Raw genomic sequence first — 12,480 nt, forward strand, 5'->3', positions numbered from 1 at the left:
TCTTTTATTTGCAGAATCCTATATCTGAAGAAGATGCAGGCTGTGCTGCAGGCTGTGCCTCAGTGGTCTGTTGCGAAGAGATTACGTCTGGTAGACGGAGCTCTGAGGAACGTAGTATCGCAGTATTTAAACTTCACTGACGGTAAAGATGCATGGTGATTACTCGTTACTTGCACTGTCCAAAGGCAGTTATTGCAGGGATCCGCTGTGTTTGTATGCGTGTAGCAGTCTTGCAACTATCGGGCTACTAGTTTTGGCAGGCCCTAAAATGACCTCCTAACATTTCTGGGATTTCTTTCAAGTCTTTTACTTGAGTGAGATTACAGCTTTGCTTGGGTGCTTATGGAATTAGGCATTTTCAAAAGAATTTGCTAGCTAAATCAGTAATTACGTGTGGAAAGTATCCAAATTTATTTACGTTATTAAGAATTAGAAGCCTGCATGGGACCGCAATTTCCACTCGTGAAAATCATGAAAGCTTGCTGAAGTCAGTAGAACGACTGTAATATAACTGTGAAAGAGGTCATGCTTTGCTGGTGTAATAGTACTAGTCTTCCTGCTGTGTCTTGAACTTTTCCAGTAAGGGGTTGCAGGAGGGGAGAACGGTCTTTGATCCTCAGAAGAGCAGATTGTGTCTATGTTTTTGCTTTGTGCAAAATGATTGAGTGCTTTGGGCTAGGACATAATCTTAATAAGCTTGGAACTTTTGTCTCCCAGCTGCTCTGTTTTTCAAACCAGGTCATGCATAGTTTACTTTCCTACTCTGAATCATTCTGTAGGTTACATATTTTTTGTATTTGCTGATGGGGAACTGTCTTACAGAAGCTTTACATAGGCTGGAGAAAATGATTTCCTTTACCCAAAGAAATGAATCTGTTCATCTGGACATCAAAAAGCTTTTTGTGGAGCTAAAACAGGTATGCTGTCATTTGATGTCTGTATAGTATATTAGCTCTCATAAGGTTGCACAGGGTTATTTGGGGAGTGCATAGTACTTGCTAAGTAGAGTATCTAACTTCTCATTCTTCAGCATTTTAGTCCAACTTTACTTTGTACTTCTTTTGGTCTTTTAAATTTTATATTCAACTGTGAGAAGTTAAAATGGAGTGTTAATTAATCTGTTACTTTATCCTCTAATGCATTTTTAAAGTGGCAGTGTATTCACTACATTTTAGATGTTGATGAGCAACTCTTCCTATGTCTGTGCTGACGTGCTTACAATATTTGGGAAGGCCCTCAGGCATCCAAAGATTTCTGATACCACTGATAATTTAGCCATATATATGTGCACTGGCAATGACTCAGAGGTGGCTTTCAAGCAAAGCAACCAGCTCCAGTCACTAAGGGAAGCTGTAAGTATTTCTGAATTCTTGTTTAAATTCTGCTTGCAGTGCCTTATTTATATTGGGATTACAAAATGACATAAATTAACAAGGGTTATATCTTGCTGCTTAGTGTTTGCTGTTAATGATGAGTGAGTGTAACTGATTACTTAAACTGTTTAGAATGTGCCTGAGGGAAAAGTACTTGTGGTCCTGTAGGGTGAATGTGATGCTTTAGATAAGTATGTAGCTGTGGTTTCCAGAAAAAGAAGACTTGAAACCCTGCACATTAATTGTGTTTTGTGTTGGATTTCAAGAACACTGTTGCAAAAATCAGGACCAAACTCTCAGGGGAGTTTGCCTTTTCCTGGTTTCACACTATTGCTCTGTTTACCATGAAAGGTCCTGCTTCTGCAGAAAGTAACTCAGGGACAACAGAACCTGCCAGATTCAATAGTGGATGATTATTTGGGATGGCAAGAATTAGAAGAAGAGTTAGCTGAAAATTATGCTTATTACTGTGAAACTGATCCATTGCTGAGTGCAGAGGAGGATGTCCATTTCAGCTCGTGTGAGGAGCAGCTTCTCTTCTCACTGTATGTATCTCTCAGATGTATATAAAGGTACTGATGCCAGCAAAGAATAAGGTATTATAATGAGTAAATGAATAGATAATAGGATTAAGCCTCTGTTTATTATAAATGAATCTCTATATCAATAAATTGCTTTAAAATAAAATAGGACATTATTATTATTGTTTAGCTATGCAAAACACGAGCATCATGCCATTAATGTGGAGTTATGTTTACTGTGGTAAGATGTCCAAGGTCACAAATTTAGTTGTCTTCTTGCAAATTTGCCTGGACTACTGACGCGTGTGAGAAATTTAATGGAGGAATTTACTACATAAGCAATGATGCCATTAAGTCTTAAGCATTCGGCCAGAAACTGCAGCATAGGAAGTTCCACACAAATGTGCACAAGAACTTCTTTGTGGTGAGGGTGACGGAGCATTGGAACAGGCTGCCCAGGAGGGTTGTGGAGTCTCTTTCTCTGGAGATATTCAAGACCCGCCTGGACACCTACTTGTGCGACCTGGTGTAGGGAACCTGCTTTGGCAGGGGGGTTGGACTCGATGATCTCCGGAGGTCCCTTCCAACCCCTACAGTTCTGTGATTCTGTGATTCAAGGATCTGTCAGAAATTCCATGAACTGAATTGGCAGCAGAGATTAAATCCACAAATATTAATAACATCATAGACTGTAGAAAATTTATATTACTTTTTGTTCCTTTTGCTGTTGGATGATGGTTGATTTCCTCCTGTGTTTCTAAGTATGTTTGAAATTGCCAGTAAGACTAGTACTTTTACGTTTTATTTTATGAGCATCGAAAGTACTAAAAGAGCTAGGAGGGTCCTGGAGCAGAAGTTTGTATTTAAGTAACACTGAAGAGCAAGAAAAGCATTGCTATTGTTATGTGGGGTTCTGTTTGCTGATTAATGCGAAGGCATACCCAGGACAAGAAGCAGCACTTCTTGTTTTCAATTTCAAAATGCTACTTTTGAATAAGAGAAGCTTGTTGATGTCTCATAAAAGGCATTTTAGAATTTCTTTCTGCTCAAAAACCACTGTGTAGTGGTAAAGTTGTGCTTAGAGTGGTGTTATAACTATGCTGCTTCAGTAAAGAAATAGGAAAAGGAATGTGGCATGGACATTGGCCTATTTGCTTCAATTATTTTCTGAAGTCAACAGCACTGCCCATGTGCATTACATAGTAATATATTTAGATAAAGGTTTGCAGAGAAATTGCACATATTCACAAGCTAATTTTCTTTGTAACTTAATCACTGGATTAATCATTGGATTAACCATACCGACCTGGTTCTCTGTGTCATTTCAGGATTAATATTACCCTTGAAGAATTTTTTTTTACTTTTGAAATAAACCCATACTGGAAGTATTTAACAACTTTTGTCCAATGGATGTGTGAAGTAGCTCAGTTCACAGATGAGGAAGCAGGCTTCACAGGAGATCAGTTAGGTAAGTAAAGAGTTACTGCACAGGATTTACTCTGGTTGTTCAATGTCTATTTTAGGGGACAGTATTCCTCAGAAAGGGACAAGTTGATATTTTTAACACTTCTAAGCCTCTTTGTGTTTCTGTTTTCATTAATTTCACCAAATGACCAAACTGTAAGCAAAGAAAACTTCTAATATACTGAGACTGACTTGGGAAAATATCTGTAATTTTTAGTGCTGGATGGAAATTCTTTGGATCATTGTTGAGAAAGTTCAAACTGCTTGAATCTGGTTGGAGTTTCATTTTCTTGCAGTAGAGTTCTGTCAGGAAGACTTGTCAAGTCCAGCATGTAAATGGAAGACCAAATGAGCTGGCCACTATGTAGTGATATTCCTGGACTGGTTTCAAATCAGTGACTTCGTACTTGATTTTCTTCATCCCATCCTGTGCTTTTTCATATGTCCTGAGCCATCTGCTGTTAACTTGCTTGAAATATATTAGTTTTTTCCTTATTTGATCGAAAATAAAACTTTTTTGGAAAAATTCTCATGTGTCACCTGAGGAATGGGAGAGATTTTTGCAATTTTGGATTTATTTCTGGTAAAATATTTGTATTATTCCATTCAGTGCTTTGTGGTGCAAATGGGCTTGGGAGCATGGCACAATACAGCTGATCCATATGGGTTAAAAAAAAAAAAAGAAATTACCTTCCTCAACATCACCATTCATTTCCTTTAATTCCCCCATGTTCCCAGTGCTTACATTTTTTCACCGCTTACATTTCCATCTTCTGAAGGACTTAGGTTTTTTTTTTTTTTTTTTTTTTTTTTTTTAATGACAATTATAAAGATTTATGAAGGGCCTTGATCTTGCTACCGGTATGTTTTTTCCAAACATTCTCCTTTTTCTGCCCTCTGTCATTTTGTTCATAAAGCTAATGAGAAATGTGTTCAATACTTCATCAGTAAGTGGGCTGCTAAGAAAAGAAATGCAAAGAAAATAAGCAGTTTTCTTTAATCAAAGAACTGTATTAGTGAAATAAACTGTTAAAATATGAATTGAATTGATTGCACAATTTTAAAATCAATTACATTTGAGGTAATTTGGATTTCTAGATATTAATAACTGAATTCACAAGACTATTTTCTTTTTTAATGTAATTTCAAGGAGAAAAAAATATAAAGTACATTTCAATTTCTGAGTGCAGCACTAAGTGCACTTTTTACGTAACAAAATTAATTTATTTTTTCTAGTCTTTCTGCAGTTTAGTTCTAAAGATATTGTCTATATTTCCTTTTTTTCTTTAATGGATTGACTGATACAGATGTGTCTTCTGTAGAACTGATATTTATTGATAATTCATTTGTTTGAATAGAATTTAAGATAAAATTCTTTACTAAAAATTGCGTATTTTGTTCTTTCAACATCTACTTCAATGATTATCCACAGAGAGAGAGAGAAATACAAGTCCTGCTACATCTGATAGAAGTTTTTCAGGCTGTTTTAGTGTGAGATAATCAAGTCGTTCATAAAGTTTCCTTGATCTGTCTTTTGGTATTGAAATTTTTATTTTTTGCAGGTGGATTAGAAGCATCTCTATGTTCTAGTCAGAAACTTGGTTTGGAGACTATCTTAGGTCATTATTTATTAGCATTTCTGCAAGATTTACCAGATTATTCCTCATTTATTTCTTGGGCACGGTAAGGTTGAACTAGTCAATGCGATTTGTTTATCTGTGGAACTCATTACCCCATCTCTACTTTCGAGGCTTGTAATTCTTTAACATAGTTACTGTGCCTTTTTCTTTCAAATACCTAATGCTGTTCAGCGTTACTGGGCAGCAATGTAAGTAAAAAAAAATGTTACAAAGGCTGCTTATCACAGTTACATAATGCTTCTAATGAACAGTACAACAGAAGACATTTAATCACCACTCTGTTTAAACAAGAAAAATATACCTCATGGAACAGCCTTAAACTAGTTGCCTCTGCTATTTAATGCTATTAACTGTTTACTATGCTTTGCAGATGATCACAGTTAGAAAGCATTCTTACCAGTAAGATATGTTTCTGGACCCTGACTTTATTTTTCATTCTGCAGCTACTTAGCTATCTGCTATTTCAATCCCTTGTGTAACCTGTAAAATGGAAAAAAACAAAACAAAACAAAAAACCCACCATCTTTGCAATTAAAGATGAAGAATTGAAAGTTTAAAAGTGACATATGTTGTCTTCAGTATATTTTGGAATGTTGCCTCTACTGTTTAAACAGGCCATGTTGTGCTTTTCATTGAAACTTGATAGGCTTTTTAATTTCAAATGGGCTCTAAAAGCAAGTAACTGATGATTTTTCAAAATCTTAAATGATTTTAATATTTAGAGTACAAACTGTTTGTAAGTAAGATGAAATATCTGAAATACTGTTTCTAGAGCATGCACTGTTTTTTTCCGCAATAGTACTAACAAAACGGACACAAAATCCTTCACAAACACTTTAAATGCTACATGTGGCTTTCTGCTTTTTAAGTGCTGAAAGAACATACATAAGGAGAAACTATCTTCAACCTTAGAATGTATGAGGTACTTAAAACAAAAGGTGTTTGACTCTTTGTGGTTTACACTGTTAATTATAAGTGCTGATAAATGCATTCTTTTATAACCTAGATACCTATATTCAGGTTTTAATTTAAATATGTCTGTGACTTTTCAGGTTTTTCTTCCATGTTTTTGAAAACCAAAGTGATCATCAGTTAAGCTATTTCAAGTCTTGTAGTAATTACTTTTTGACTGCTGTTTGAATAATAATTGATCTTTCTTTGACTTAAGTAAATACAACTGTATTCTAAAATTATAAAATATATATATTTATTCAACTCCTGCCTGCCTGCTAGGTAACTAATGAGAAAAAACAATTGTGCTTAATATTTCAGGAATTTGACATCTATAAAAGAGTTTTTGAAGACAGAAGAAAATATGTGGATTTCAAGTGAAAAGGAAATGGATGACATTTTACATCTTGCAGAAATCGTAGAAGAAATTGTAGTGTTTGACTTCTCAGTTCTTTCAAGCCTCCGACCTCAAATGGAAACTGCCTTGAGTAAAGTGATTACGTGGATGAAAGGGGAGGAATCCACGATAAATGTCTCACTTGCAGTTTCTGAGCTCTATAATGAAATACAAAAAAATTTACAGGCTCGTCTGAGATTTTGGATGAAGGAGAAGACAGATTTTTTCTGGGAAATGGTGAAAATTGTGTCTCATGAACTTGATTCTAGGGTTTCTCACATAGGTCAAGTGGAAGTAGAGGAGGTACTGGAGTCTTTATCTAGTTTTATATCTTCTGTTACAGAAAATAAAAACAGTCTTAATAGAAGCATGCAATTGCTCAAAAATATCCTAACAGATTGGCAAGATTTAAATAGTCCTACTCTGAACCATCTAAAATACTTAAGTGAAAACTTTCTAAGGAATCTCTATGAGATTGTATCATTGGCTGACAGTCATGTCAATGCATCTTTCAGCATCGGTCATGCTGAAAATACCTCCTTTTCATTACTGTCAAATGCAACTTTTATATATAAAGTACAAGAGTTAGGCAAAATTGTTCCCAATTTCTTTAAAGACATTCAAAAATTAAACAGTAGTAGTGTAGACTCGCTTCTTCAGATACTTTTCTCTTTGTATCAGAACGCTGATTTGCTCTTAAATGCTGAGAGCAATAACACTTTGATGTTTCTTTATAACACCTCAAAAGAGATTTCATCCTTTCAAACATGGAATGATTTCCGAGATATGGACCGAGTTTCTGATTTTCTATCTGAAACTTTTGATCTTCTCTGGAACTTTACCTATAAGTCACTCTGTGAAAAATTACTGACCTTTTACAATTACACAGAATTTCAGGCCTGGTCTTTTGTACAAGAAGGCAAAAAAGAATTGCAAATTGTCTATAATATTCTGAGCAGCCTTAAAACCTTATTTTTAGATGAAGACCTTGAAGCAGCTGCCTTTTGTTATTTGGAACAATTTTTTGACATCTCCCCAGAATGCATTGTAAATAATGGATGCATTGACTTCTATGTATCAAACATCACTTCTGTAAATGATTCAGCAGAGGTTTACAATCTCCTTCTGCTTCCATTGGACAGTGTTTTGTATAATATAACAAAACTGGAAGATAAGGCAAGTGTATCTTCTGCTTTGCATTGCACTTTTACGTGGCTTCAAATCTGGACAGAGATTTTTGAAGAAACATCCAAAATATTAAAATTGAATTCAACCTTTTTTGTCTATCTAAGAAATGATTTGAGAAACCTCTCTGAAAGCGTTTTAAATACAACTCATACTGAACTGTGCAATAAAACAACTATGGCTATTGTTGAAGCTACGTCAGCAATGAATCTGTTGAAAATGATAGTTGAAGGTGGTGATTCAAGTGACTGGAAAGATTTTGAAACTTACCTTTCTGTAATTGAAAATGTTTTTGAAAATGCAATTGATGATGCAAGTTCACTTAAAGGTAACAGTTCAGATGACGTTTTAGAAATGACTGAAGTTGTGATAACTGAATTGCAGCAATCTATACTAAAGGTTGTTAATAGAGACTTTTTGAATTCTTCACTTAATACGTTCATGTCAGGAGGACCTGAGGGAGAAAGAAGTTCCAGTGAGTTTTCCATTGGGAATTCACTTTCTATTATTCTCAAACTCTCCCCAGAGGAACTTGGATTTGTTCTTGCTGAGATAAAGGATACTGCTGCTTTCTTAACATATGCACCTCTAGATAAATATTTGGTTTGTGCTAGCGTTTTACAGAATATTACAAAATTCATTTTTGACAGTACTCTGCAAAACATGAACTATTCACAAGTGAATTTTTCATCCTATATTCATTCCTTCCTCAAACCTTACAGTGTAATAGAAGGAGTAGAGAATTGTGATGGGTGGATCCATGGACTTCATTATCTCAGTGAAAAATACAAGTCACCTTCTCGCCTTGAAAATGCAAAACATATTTTATTTCTACTGAAATCTTTGGGAAACACTGAGACAAATGCTAAGCTAAAAAACATTGTAGACTTCCTTAATTTGATTTTCAATTTTATGATCCCTGAGTGCTCTGTAACTGGTTATGATGTGATTTGTGTAAACGTTTATTTCAATATTATAGGAAGAGCTTTAGAAGTCGTTCTCCCTGAATTTAATGTACAAAATGACACTAATGTGCTTGAATATATTTTTACACTCTTAAATAATTCTGGAGGACTAGTACAAATGGCTGTGAATAACTTAATGGGTCACTCACAAAATACATCAAATGATACCCATTTCAATCACTCAGTCCATGGATCTAACAGCACTTTAGGGACCTTCCTTAATCCCTTCCACAGTGTTTGGCTTTCTTCAATAGAACTTTTGTCAGAAATTCAACATCTTCTTGAAAACAAAACTTCTGAAATGCAGGAAAGCAGCTCCTCTTTCTTTGATGAGAAAAATATCAGTTTGTTGATGGAGATCTTTCAACCTGTGCTTAGTAAACTTAATAAATTCAATTCAAATTTGCCTCATGAATTGCAGGGTAACTACAATACATTTCTCAAGAGACTGACAGAAAAAGCAGCTGTGAATGGTAAATTGGTAGGAAAGACACTCAAAATTTTCAAGTCTTCTAGTCTTACTAGTTTTCCAATAAGAAATGGTAGAGAGTTTCTAGAGCACATGCTAACCTTAGTGCAAAATCTGAAGAACATGGATATTGAGTTCTTGATAGGTCAATTCAAACAAGTCCAGATGAGCTTGGACAATTTCTTTAAAAATATCAAACTTCTACATAGGAAGAGTTCTGATTTAAGAATGCTAATAGACTGGTGGGATGCATTTGAGAACAGTTCGTGTAATTGGAACCTGACTGGTTTATGGCACATCACACAACTTTTTCAAGAGGATCTCTCTGATGTAGAAGAGATATTCCATCTTCTCCTTGATGTCATCAGTGTTATGGAAAGTCTAGCTCATGGGAACATCACAGAAGTACTAGCTGATGTGTATACTTTTGCATTGACTCAAGAAGCAAAAATGTCAATGTTTACTAAAGAAGAAATCTCTAATCAAGTAGAAAGTCTACTAATGTTATTAGAGATGCTGACAGATGTGCCTGATGAACCTGCAGAGGCCTCAATTTGTTTTTCTGCAGAATTCTGCTGGATTTTCAAAATGGTAACAACTCAGAGTGATCCCACTTCCAAACCTTGTGACTTTATGCAAAGTAATTTTCCTCTGAATCGCAATGCAGTCTTACACATCGTCAAAGAACTGAAACTTGTTACTCTGAATGACAGTTTCTTGTGCGCTATGGAAGACTTTCAGACTGATATTACTCACAATCTCACTTGCTTTATTCATCAGATTAAAGAATGGAACTCTATTCTTTTGAAGTTTTCTGAGCTGCATCATATAAACGGTTCGCTTCTTAAAGAATTGCTAGCTTTTTGGAATGAGCTATACCTCTATGCTGAACCTCTGCAGGCAAATAATACAAACTCAACTATCAACTGTTCCTCCACGTCAAAGAGAAAAGTGGCTTTACAAATCATAGAAACTCTGAGTAGCATGCCAACAGCAGAAATGGAGATGTCTGAATATGTTCTTGAACAGCTGAATGATCTTTATGGTGGCTTAAGCTGGAGCAGTCACTCAAGAATATCACTTATAGAGACTGTTTTTCCTTATGTCAAGAACATGACAACTGAAGTTTCTGGACTTTTGGATACAGAAGCTGTCCATTCTTTTCTTTCTGTAATTCAACTTTTCATGACTTTGTCTTCTGCTGAAAACCAAGCTTACTCAATACTCATGGCATTATCGTCTTTAAATGGAAACAACAATATATCTGATAACATTGAGAACTTCTGGTTTCCTGTAGTTAAAAGTATAGAAGATTTGTTGTTGAATTTTAATGTGAGAGAATCACTTACAGTAATAGACCAAGAGTTTCAGCTATTAAGGTTAGCCACTGGACAGTCCTCTTCAGTGACTTCTGATATGTTAATACAGCAGTTTAATACATCATCTGTAGAGGCTGTGTTAAGAAAACTTGAAGACATACAAGAGATTATGAACAGCTTTCTGTGTGAGTGTAATAATCAAAATTATTCTAAAGTGATGCAACCTCTGGTCCATCTTATGGCTAATGAAAAATCATCAGATCTACTGCTGGTTGTTAAAGATATTATTGACTTTCTGGAACTATTCCAAAATAAATCTAAAGAAGATTACACCGGTATGTTGTTTGTTGATGATCATCTTAGCAGAGAAATATTGAATACTATTTACATTGCTAATTCAGTTTTTCAAAACTTTCTTTTTCATATGATTGCTGACCTTGCTGTTACAAAAGAAGCTCTGCATGCAAACAGTACTGAGCTTCAGATAGTTGACTTCATTGATTCATTTTTTGATTATGCACAATACGAAAATGTTTCTACTCTGTCACAAAACAGAACTCTGGAGATCATGCAAGAATTGTTGCAAATTACATTTGCATATTTCACAGAACATAACAGGAATAAAATAACTTTAGTAAAGGATTTGAGGTAAGCAATTTCAATGTACTACTTTACACAGGTGCCAAAATCCAGCAGTGACAAAATAACTCTTCATATGCAGCTTGCTCAATTTTTTATTAATATAGTATTTCAAATTTGTGCTTTTGTATAAAACAACATTGTGTTTCATGTTATTTTGTGTATAGTAGATGTATTTTGTATCAAATTATATCATATGGTTCAAGTTCTTGGTGTGCTTAGTAATCTGTATTGATAATCAAGGTGATTTCTTTGGAATTACAGGATCAACTATTTCAAGAAATTAGTTGCTTTAGAAACTTTGCAGCTCTGAAAACCGAACCACAGTTTTATTCAAGCTTTTCACAACTGACAAACTCTTCATTTTCTTGTGACTAGGCCTCAGGGTTTGAATGAACAAGTGCTTTGAAATCATACGTAAAGTAATTCAGGTTCCTGCACTAACTCTTCAAGCAATTGATTTTGCGCACTAGAAAACAAAAAACAGATCACAGCACATGTATTCATTTTCTTCAATGATCAGAAAATTCAGGAAGCGATTAGTTCATGATGTGAGGGGAAAAAAACAAAAAAGTTTTGAGAGATCCTTCTTTTAAAAACTGTGACCAAGACTGAATAACTTGAATTGATGATGTCTTATGCAAACAGTACGTCCCTTATAGGGTATGAGTACAGTACATGTACTTATATATATAATATATATACACACGTATTTGAATATTAATTTTTTCAGTCAACATATGAATATATATAATATATAGTTGATACATATAGTTTTATACATATATACACAATCGTATATACATATATATATATACATATATACACACATATATGCACATTATGGTTAGTATATATTAAGTGTTCAGTTTGAGAAATGTAATTTCTGAAGGAAACAGCCCATGATCACTTTTGCCAGGTTCCTCAAATATAATCTAAGCTAGCAGCAGAGAATTTCTCCTTTGGGGAAATATTTACTAACAACTTATTTAATAGAAGTGCTGCTAGATCAGAGTTGCTGCATTAAGTAATGCTCAGTGAATCTCATGAGAAGGTTGCTTCAGACAGTTCTAGATGGTCTTACTGATGGGATCAGTGGTCCTACTCATGTACTCTAAGAGAGAAACAGTGTAATGAAGTTGTTGTGTGACTCTAATACGTTATTTAGACATTTGAGATTCATTTTTATGCAAATATGGTATTAGCCCAACCCATTGAAAAATGAAAATCAATGCTAAAAATGTGGTTTATTTTTCCAAAATGCTGATTTTCATAAGTGTTGTGTGTTCTGCTCTTTGATCTCCATTCAGGAGGTACTGTGAGGAATGTGTTTCTGAAAACTAGCTTAACAACAGTTATGATTTTACTAAAATACTTGATGATATTTTATCTTGATGAAAAACTGTTTTTTAATTCTATGGAAACATTATGTTCTGATTCTGAAACAGTTCAGACAAATATTGGATTAATGGCTAGTCATATAACTGTTAATATTAAAATCCTACCATGGTTAATTAATGATTGCAGTTGTATGTAGTCACTGGAAATGTTATGATA

At 34.6% G+C, this 12,480-nt stretch overlaps 1 protein-coding gene across 1 annotated transcript in view; it reads left to right on the forward strand.

Moving 5' to 3' along the window:
• Positions 1-12,480, forward strand: part of ABCA13 (ATP binding cassette subfamily A member 13) — a 196,859-nt gene that overhangs the window by 21,284 nt on the left and 163,095 nt on the right. Inside the window, exons 11-17 of the mRNA XM_085219910.1 lie at positions 15-142; positions 823-917; positions 1,176-1,352; positions 1,725-1,918; positions 3,223-3,362; positions 4,921-5,041; positions 6,271-10,932. Of these exons, the coding sequence (XP_085076036.1) occupies positions 15-142; positions 823-917; positions 1,176-1,352; positions 1,725-1,918; positions 3,223-3,362; positions 4,921-5,041; positions 6,271-10,932 (5,517 nt within the window). The remainder of the gene's footprint in view (positions 1-14; positions 143-822; positions 918-1,175; positions 1,353-1,724; positions 1,919-3,222; positions 3,363-4,920; positions 5,042-6,270; positions 10,933-12,480) is intronic.

The sequence above is a fragment of the Meleagris gallopavo genome, chromosome 3 (assembly GCF_905368555.1).
Source record: "Meleagris gallopavo chromosome 3, MGAL_WU_HG_1.1, whole genome shotgun sequence".
NCBI classification, from domain to species: domain Eukaryota; kingdom Metazoa; phylum Chordata; class Aves; order Galliformes; family Phasianidae; genus Meleagris; species Meleagris gallopavo.